This window comes from Salvia miltiorrhiza, chromosome 7 (assembly GCF_028751815.1).
Source record: "Salvia miltiorrhiza cultivar Shanhuang (shh) chromosome 7, IMPLAD_Smil_shh, whole genome shotgun sequence".
In the NCBI taxonomy this organism is placed as follows: Eukaryota; Viridiplantae; Streptophyta; class Magnoliopsida; order Lamiales; family Lamiaceae; genus Salvia; species Salvia miltiorrhiza.
The window spans coordinates 32,859,810-32,869,525 of NC_080393.1; the positions used below are offsets into that span (position 1 = coordinate 32,859,810).

Consider the following 9,716-nt stretch of genomic DNA (forward strand, 5'->3'; position numbering starts at 1 on the left):
TCTTCCCACTGTATATTTGACATTGATTCATATGGAGTATTTTCAAAATCGAAAACTTGATCCAATTTTAAATTTGTAACTGATCAAAATTAAATAAATTGATCCGAGACTATTAAGATACAAACGTTTCCAAATGTAATTTAAAAACCAAGTTTGAATATGATATTTGGCATATATATACTATATTTTTTATTTGTGAAAATGTAACATTCTATTTTAAGAAAGCAATAAAATATAATTTGCCACGAAGCCCGACACGGAGACGAGTCAAAGATTGGAATCGTTGAGAATGGGGTTAGACCGACGGCGACCGCCATCCATCCACGCTTCACAATGTGAAACCTAGAATTCGGACTCTGCACTAACTTTCCACCAATCAGCCCCTCCCACGTCACCCACAAACCCATTCTCGCGTCAAAGGATAATCACAAATACATGTCCCTTGAATATAAACAATTTTCACTTGGTTTTTGATCGAGTAAAAGGGTAGTTTAGGCAATTCACCATCTCACGAGATAGATATAAAAATCCATCGCAACGCAACACAACACACAACACGTCGGCATCTTATGACAAATTATTTATCTACCTTTCTAGAGTAGTTATTTCTACCTCACCAATACATCCACATTTCATGACCCAAAATTTCCAATAATTTCCTTCGCCTATATATATAGTTCAGGGTTTGGCCCCAAATCACAAGTTACAATCATTCTAATCTGTTGTAATTTGCGGATGGATCATAACGCGATGAAGAACCATAGCTTGGACGAGGATGCGTATAGAGGCGTGGGAATCCACAGCCAAGTTACAAAAGTGAAGCGGGAGATGGAGAAGATCAACCGGCTGGCGCTGCAGCAGGCGGAGGAGCGCCCGGCCCTCCGCGGGATCAACCGCCAGCACCACCGCTCCCGCTCGCCGCTAGGTTTAGCCCAGAGGCCAATTTCTGTTGGCAATTAGAATATCTATATAGACTACTACTATATGTTTTCGTCTCTCTCTATATATAGATGCTTAGCTGTATCTGCTTCAGACATAACTAGTTTTCTTGTGTCTTCAGCTGTACATACATATTGGTTGTATAGAATACACAGATAGAAATAGAACCCTTCTTTTCTTTCTCTCTTTAAATTTTTTCTTGATTACTCTGTGTGTGTGTGTGTGTGTGTTGGGTTGAATTAGGCGGAGCTTTTGGTTAGGAATCAGAACTAACTCTTCAAAAGTTTCCTACATGGGGCTTTTTGTGTTGGTAATCATAACTAACTCGTAAAAAGTTTCCTACCTTTTTCCGAATACTGACGCATCTTTTTGTTAATTTCCCATTAAGAGTAAGTTTGAGAATGATAAATATATGTGCATATATGAAGACAACGATTATCAGATATTTTAAGGTAATCAGATTACCTTTCATATAAAAGGTTATTTCATTCCACTAGTTTGGCTGTAAATGCGATGAGGCACAATGATGTAATAACATTCACTGAGGCCTCTTTTTGTATTGCAAAAGTCCGTACATACAATTGACGCTACCAAAAAAGGGGACACGAAATGAGATTGTTATTGTCCGATTAGTATTGAGAGACGACGGATTCCTGCGACGAAAGATGCCTCAGTTTGTTGGTGAAATTCCGCATGGCATCAATGATGAGGGACTTCTTCTGGATTCTGTAGCGGACGGCTAGCTCTGTTGTGGCGGAGACGTTCTGTTGGAGCAGGGGTTCGTCTTCCATGATCTTGGTGGGGAAATGCTGCAGAGCGATTACACAGAGAGCGATTATGGTGCGAAATGCAGCTGCCTCGTTTGCTATTCCTAGAGGAGCCTGCGCCCTCGCAGATTTCAGCGTGTTTACATCCACCAGTTTCTACTGCTGCTCTGTCGTTGCAGAGGAGAACTCTCAACGCGCCCAGCAGCCTCCCCTCTACCAGCTCTGATCCTCCGATCCTCACCTTTCAAGAACAAACAACGAACATGATGATGCCGCATAAGATATCAAAATTAGGGCTTTTCAAGGAGATAAGTTTTAATGAGGCTTGGCTCTATATTGAAGTAGAGATCACATAATACCTTATGATCGGGATTCTCGCCATCTAGTTTTAGTTGGCAAAGAAGTTGTTGCTGCCATGGCGTTGGTGAAGAGAAATTCGGGGATGAAACTCCAGCAGCCATGCTTGCAGCATCGAGAAGTGCTGGGTCGTATTTGAGTTCAATACAATCATACGGGTTCGAGGGGATGACAAACCCATAATCAAGAAGAAACAAATCATTATTCAAGCAGCCATAATTGAGCTCTAGGGGTTCATTTTGTTTAATCTGTGCCCCAGCAATCACCTGGTAAAAACAAAGCACGATTATTAACAGCGTCTCATATCCTTTGTCATCAAGTTTAAAGAATCAGAAATGCACTGTACCTTTACGAGCATGTTCTCCTTGCTTGCTTCTTTTTCTTGTATTATTTTAGCATTCGCCTCGAAGCTGTGGTTGCACATGTCTATTAGCGGAAGCAACATAGGAGCATCGTCACGGGTCCCATCTGGACGCTTGCTGCCATACAAACGGAAAGCTCTAGATGAAACAGCCGACATCGCCCATCCAAGTGCTGATGCATCTATCTCTTGCCCTCCAAAAGGGTGGTCATCCAATTCGACATTTTCAAGTGCATCTTTTACCAATTTATCGAATTCAAGAAGAAAGCGGCACCTCTTATTCACCTATTGAAAAACTAAAAGATGCATGAGATATCATGACTGCAAATGCGTATCTTTGTTAAGTGAGCATTTACCTGTTGAAGGAGAGGTGCATACTGTAAGTTCTTGATATCCTCCCCGGGGAAGAAAATGGGCACGCTATGAGTTTCGGGGAGATTGCTGATGTATGGCCACCAAAAGGAACCCTTTTTTGCTCTTTCTTGCAGAAGCCTCAAACCCAATTTCATAGCCCACAGTTCCTCTGTGAAATGCTCCAAATGTCCAATTTACTCCGTATACAAAATTCAATTAGCCTAATATTTAATAAACCACGTCACAAAACTATTTCACAACCTTGTAACATTTAGCTCTATTCCAGATCAAAACAGCAGGCAAATGGAACATGCATCTTTGAATTGCTGATGACAAACTTGCATTCAGTTTTCTTGAACCATAAAGGGATATCAATGTTGTAAAAACTGAACTTGAGAGTACTTAATCCTAAAGTTAAATTTACTAATCAGCACCAAGACTAAGAATTTACTGCATGTCTTCACCATTTCATTGAGAATCTCACTCCATCATTGCTCTACCTCGACTGATCACTGGAAGCACAAACAGAAGATACTATCTTGCCAATTTAAGCATCCTCCTCCCCAAATTAGATACTACAAATTATCTCAAGGAGATGACATCCATTCATGAAGATCCAACATCCATAGTTTGCCATTCTAGAACTTTTGGTACCCTTTATTACCATTTTCCAGTTTTTATTGTGCAATAAACAATTACTTGATTCTCATACTGATAAATACTCCATACAACTCTGCATAAGTTTTCATTTTGAAAGTAGTGAAACACAGTCTAATCCATAATTTATACTGCATGTGTTTATAATTCTATAGTGGCTAAGTTCTTCCAACTAGGATATGTCTACTTCTCTCTCTCAAAAAACAAAATAACAAAAAGGTGTCCCAACTCCGAATCATCTAAACTTAAATGACAGGAATCGAACAGCACAACAGAAACTAGAAGAAACAAGCTCATGAAACATAGCAAAAGAAATCAAACAGCACAGTAACACAAATCATCATTTAAAAAAATTACACAAGGATATATCTCTATAGTCTCCAATTAAAAAATTTACCTAATAATTAACTACAAAACTTTTATTTTTATTTATAGATAAAACCGTACAAAAAGCCCTAAATCCCACCATAATCAATCGACCTAAAAAAACTAGATGCATAAACCTAATTCGTCGAAACATACCGGGAACATATCGAGCTAAGTCAGTAAGAGCAGAGGATTCGGCATATTTTGCTTCGAATCTGAGAGGAATGTGGTCGGGAAGAACAATGAGGTCGGATCCCTTTTTGGATATCCTCAGAGGCAACGAGCCCGAGCCCGAGCCCGTTGGGCTTCTCCTCCTCCAAAAATGCTATCTTTACTGACTGGTGCACAAACCCGCCTTCTCGACGGACCCACTTTATGAGGTCCGGCGGCTGAGGTACCAGACGGGAAGTGCGGAGGAAAGATGAAGCGGCGGCGGACGCTAGCGGCCGCACGTGGATCAGTGAGCTCGCCATTAGCTTCATCTAGTTCGTCTATCTCACTTTTCCTTCAGAAAAAATTCCTGTCTGCGGTTGCGTTTGTGCGTAGTGACGTAGTCCAAGAATTTGGGCCGCCAGAATATCATGAGATTGACCCACTTAAACATTTTTTTTATAGTCTCATGGCCCAACCCATTTGTACTATCTTTTATTCACTTCTTTATCTCCTCCAAAACAAGGATGTTAAGATGGGTCATAATCGAATAGAGCCGAGTTAAATACTGAGAGGTATACAAGTAGAGGTGGCATATTGGGCGAATCGGGCCGCTCCGGCTCAATCTACTGGGCTTTGGGAACTTATTAAGGTTCGGTCAGGTCGGCCAGAAAATTAATCGGACTGTAATTTAGTAAGCCTATTCCAACTCCTCTCGGGCTATTTGGCGGTCGGATCAGACCTACTCAATATTTTTTCAATTCTATTTTTTGTAATAAAATGATAAAACTAAAATAAATTAAATCGGCTAACATCAATTCACAACAATTCTAAAATAATAATAAAAAAATCATAATATTATCATCAAATTGTTTATTAAACAACACTTGAAAGTATTTAAACAAATTTAAAGTCATTTTAGAAATATCATCAACATTCAAAAGATTCTTTGTACAATTGTATTTCTTCATTTTCTTGTGCATCTATATTAAAAGAATACAAAAAATATATAAATATTAATAGCTTAGTAAAAAGTTTACATGTAAAAAGTGGGTATGTTAAATTATAATTACAAATATTAATATTTTAATGAGTGATTCTATTTTGATTAATTTTATATTTTAATATTATTTTAATGTATAACTAATTAAAAAATGGGCAGGCCAATATCTGCCTAAACCTTGTGATGATCATCTCTTTGCTGCGGAACGTGTGCTTCGATACTAATGTGTGTGTTTTAGTTATTTAGATTTGTGTTGTTTGCCGTGATTATATTCGATATTATTCAAGTTGTGGTGTTTTTGGCGCAGAATTTGCATAGAGTGTAGAAAAAGGTGCGTGGATGGAGAAAGTTCGAGAATGGCGTGAATTTGAAGAAGAAAGCGTGTTTTTATGGAGATGTTTAGAGATTGGATTTGGAGTTAATTATTTTACATTTAATTAAGCCCAAAACTCTTACTTCTATTATTTTGGAGCTTATATTTTGAAAGGGCCGAGAGCCCATATTTTTTATTAGGGACGGCCACTTTAGGGATTAATTCCCTTTAGGGGTGAGCAGAAACCGAACCGACCGAAACAACCGACCGAAAAATGGCCGAACCGATCGATTTTCGGTCGGTTTTTTTATACCGGTCGGCCGGTTCGGCCCAAATTTTTCAGAATTTTTGGTTTGATCGGCCGGTTCGGTTTTCCCGATTTTGGTCGGTCAAAAACCGAACCGACCGACCATATTTAATTTAATAGTATTATTTTTATTTTTTCCACTAATTCCCTAACCCATTACCCAGTAGTAACCCTAACTCCCTAAGTCCCTAACGTGTTCTGAATTAAAAATTCAGAATTTGCGCAGCCGCTCCCCATTTCCTATCCCTAACCTTCTCCCCTCAATTCATCTCGCCTCCGGCCTCCCTCGTTCGGACAACCACCGGTCGTCGCAGTCCGCACTCCACAGCCAGCCGTCGTCCAAATCCCGTTCGCTCGGAGCAGCACAGGCGCGCAGCAGCAGCGCACAGCAGCAACAACAGCAGTAGCAGCGGCGCACAGCAGCGACTCCCCCTTTCCTAACCCAAGCCTTCTCCCCTCAATTTAATGTTGGAAGTTTGGAACTTGGATTTGGAATGTTGGATTTGGATTTTTAATTTTAGATCATGTTTTATGTTTAAATATTTCTTATTGTATTGCTGAAAATTAATTGTATAGGTGAAATAAAAAAAATCTGCACAGATTCGGCCGGCTCGGTTCGGTCGGCCGAAAACCGAACATTGGCCGGTTCGGTTTTCGGCCGGCTAGCATTCTTTGTGTCGGTCGGTCGGTCGAAATTTTTCCTGACCGATCGGTCGGTCGGTTTTTCCAAAACCGGTCGGTCGGTGGGCCGAACCGACCGATGCTCACCCCTAATTCCCTTAGCCTTTTATCCCACTTAGCCGCTCACTTAGTTATATAAATAGGGGTTTACTTTAGTTTTTTGACACACGTTTTATTCTAAGAGTTAGGTTTTAGAATTCTTCATTATTGCATTAGACGTTGACTTTTTGGGAGGTTTTTGGAGTGTTAGAATTTTAATCTCTCTTTTCTTGCTTTGTTGGAGTTGGCGGCTACCTTGAAGCACAATTGACAGACTGGTTTTTTCTTTAATTCAAGAGTGGTTACTTTTAATTATTTGTTTTGCAATTTAATTATTGTCTTGATTTTTATGTTTGCTTTTATTTATTTGATTGTTCTTAGTTTAATTATGAGTAGCTAAATTTTTAATTCGGCGAGAATAATGAAGTATTGATTTAATAATCTGTGAAACCTAATTGAGCATGTAATTGATTTCTGTTGATTTTGACTTATTTCTTGTGTTTAAAGACAATTCTGATTTTATTTACGTCTGGCTAACTTAGGTTTAATTGGATTAAAGTCAATCAGTTCCCGCCAATCCGTAATTGTTGGAATAGGCTGATTAGTGATAAAACTACCATGTTCGTAGTAGGAATAAATTGGTAGACGAATTATTACTTGCATTTTTGGGTAATTTGTCTAAATTGGGTTCCTTCATCTTAATGCTATTAGAATATTAAATTTAGGTCTGGCGTCTCCAGCTAGGTTATATTTTAATAAGGAAAATAGGCAGGTCTGGCGTCTCCAGCTGTCTGTCGACACAGTAAGTAGGAATTGGGGTACGTTCGTTGCGTTCACGATATCCTATAACTGGTTGGTTGATAGGGATTAATTTATCTTTGCATCGATGAACGAATTTATTAAATTAGTATGGATTTATTCGAGCTGAGTTACCTTTGTTTGATTGAATTCTTAACCTGTGTATCTGCGCAAATAAACTAAAAGGGGGTAAGATTTGAGTTAGGTCATGTTCATTGCTCATATTTGTATTCGGTTATAGGCATACTAAAGATCCGTCCATGCTTCATATAAACTCAAGGTGTGGCCCAAAGACATTGGGGCATTTCAAGAGATTATACTCCACACTTGGGATGGTTGCGTCCCTTGTAGTTACTTAGTCCGAAGGTCACAAGTTACCCCAGTCACAAGGCCGTGCTTCACTCCTCCTTAGATGGTAGACATACCCGATCTCTCCAAGTATGCCCCTCACCAACCTTCTCTCCCAAGGTCCCCGGCTTCGCATCTACGGCAGATGTACCTCCCGGGCTATTCATTTTCGGAACTGCGTCCAACCACTCATCGATACATCTATGATATGTTCGACGCTTTTCTTGATTGATAACCATAGGTTTATGCCTCGTCATATTTGATGGGTAATTTCTAGAGAAGCCCAAAACCGAAGAGAGACGTTGTATCCCAAAGCCTTGTGGATCTACAACACCTTTTGTTGATGCTGCTCAGCTACTCAGTCATGCCTATACCAGTTGTCACTCCCTAGTATACCCTGACCTTTTCTTAACGTGGATAACCTTTTACCGAGTGGACATCACCCGTTAGGCCTCTACTATCCATGATTGAGTTTAGATTCTTTCGGAACCAATAGACTCAACCGAAAGCATAATAGCCTCTCGAATAATTTACATATCAACAATAATCATTTCCCCCTCTCAAATCTCACCAAGGGGACTACTCACACATAATCAAATACATAAATGCGAAATGAAATAAACACATGGAATAACAAAATGTAAATAACTTGAATAGAAAAAGTACCTAAGGCAAAATGCCTTGGCTTGTTCCTTGCAGCTGAATTGAAATACTAGAAAGCGGTAAATTGTTCTTGCAAAAAGTAAACAAACTAAAGTAAATTATTTTCTTGGCGCACAATGATAGTGGCGAATAAAGATGGGGTTGTTAAAAGTCTCTCGCCAGCCACACATGCTGGCCCTTAAATAACGTCACGGTAGCAGTCAAACTTTGGCTCACCGGTAACCATATCTGCAGATTGATCTTCTTTCCATGTTTAGCCTAATCACTGATTGATCTGATTGGATATGATCTTCCAGCTGCCGATGGAGTCAACTTCTACCACCTTCTGGATCCGTCACTCGCCATATTTTTGCTGCAATCTTCAGAGAATCTCCTCCACGCGAGTTTCCTTATCGGGCTTCGGCTTCTTGATGTTGCTGATGGAAATGGTTGCACTGGTTGCTTCTCTCGGTTGGCCTCATACCAGTGGTACACTGCAGGGACCTTCGCTGCTCAGAGGTGTTCTGAGTGGTATGTCGTCGAGCTCTCTTCTTGGTAAACATTACATCTCATAGCTTGGGCTGGTAATGCCCATTCTGACCATCTTTTGCTTATTTGCCCTTGAACAGATCTCTCATTCCTTTGAATCATGTTATCTCCCGAATACGACCACAATAGACACAAAAGAATAGAAAAATATGTCCAAATGGCCTAAAAGTAAAAGACACATCACAACTCCACACACCCACGACACCTTTGACCTTCTCCAATGGCTCCACACAGTAGCTACGGGGTAAAGACACAAAACTAGGGAAGAACAAGAAAGACATGAAGCTTCTTGTTTAATATACATGAGAAAAGCGAAGGGAGAGATGGAGAACAAGGTTCGCTTGATCACACAAGAATAACGATAACCTTTGTCTACTCTCTCACACTCGGTGCCTCTCACTATTTCTCACTAAGAGAATTAACGGCTCTACCTTATAAACTCTCGTTGCCTCCTCCTTAGCTCACAATCCCTTTTGTAGCAATTAGGAAAAATGGGGTTAAGCAGGCGTATAGGACGGGCCTTTGGTGTGTGGGTTTGGGCCGAATAAGACTTAGAAGTTTTCTTCTTTGATTCTCTCGGTTATGGTTTTATCTTTTTCTTCTTCGACAAAATATCTAGACCAAATAAATATATAACAAGATAAAACATCAAAATCATGCAAATAAATATACTCCCTTCTTCCCCGACAAATATGCATAGTTGACCACGACAAGGGTTTTAATAAAAGTTGTTTGGAGTATTGATAGTGAAGAAATGGTCCACATTGAGGGTATTGTTAAGTAGATTGTGGGTAAATAGTGTAAGTTACGGGGGTAAAATTGTGAAAATCAGATGTGGGGTAGTGTCCAAAAATAGAGTGTGCATAAATTTGGGAGATGTCTCAAAAAGGAAAGATATGCATAAATATGGGGGACAAATGGAGTGTATAAATTGTCTATCATTTTTAATTACTATGCAATCCAATTTTCATTCTCACATCATACATAAACTTGCAATGTTAGTGATGGAGTCAGTTGTTTGATGTTGACAAAGGTGGAGATTATTGGATTGTGTTGACTTTAGTCCATTTTCTGAAAAGCCTTTT

The 9,716-nt window shown here is 39.6% G+C and overlaps 2 protein-coding genes across 2 annotated transcripts; one reads left to right on the forward strand and one right to left on the reverse strand.

Annotated features, from left to right (window-relative positions):
* The first annotated feature begins 735 nt into the window (after positions 1 to 735).
* On the forward strand, positions 736 to 1,131 carry LOC130996061 (uncharacterized). Its single transcript, XM_057921569.1, has one exon. The coding sequence runs from the start codon at positions 736 to 738 to the stop codon at positions 958 to 960; it is 225 nt and encodes a 74-aa protein (XP_057777552.1). The 3' UTR covers positions 961 to 1,131.
* Positions 1,132 to 1,384: 253 nt separating this feature from the next.
* Positions 1,385 to 4,358, reverse strand: LOC130996060 (uncharacterized). The gene is given in 7 exon segments (XM_057921568.1): positions 1,385 to 1,853; positions 1,855 to 1,947; positions 2,066 to 2,329; positions 2,410 to 2,709; positions 2,781 to 2,947; positions 3,958 to 4,063; positions 4,065 to 4,358. Coding segments are annotated over 7 exon segments (1,434 nt in total). The 5' UTR covers positions 4,284 to 4,358; the 3' UTR covers positions 1,385 to 1,568.
* Between the last annotated feature and the right edge of the window lie 5,358 nt (positions 4,359 to 9,716).

Bases quoted from the DNA above. Each gene is read 5' to 3' on its own strand.
- LOC130996061 (XM_057921569.1), top strand. From the start codon at position 736: ATGGATCATAACGCGATGAAGAACCATAGCTTGGACGAGGATGCGTAT.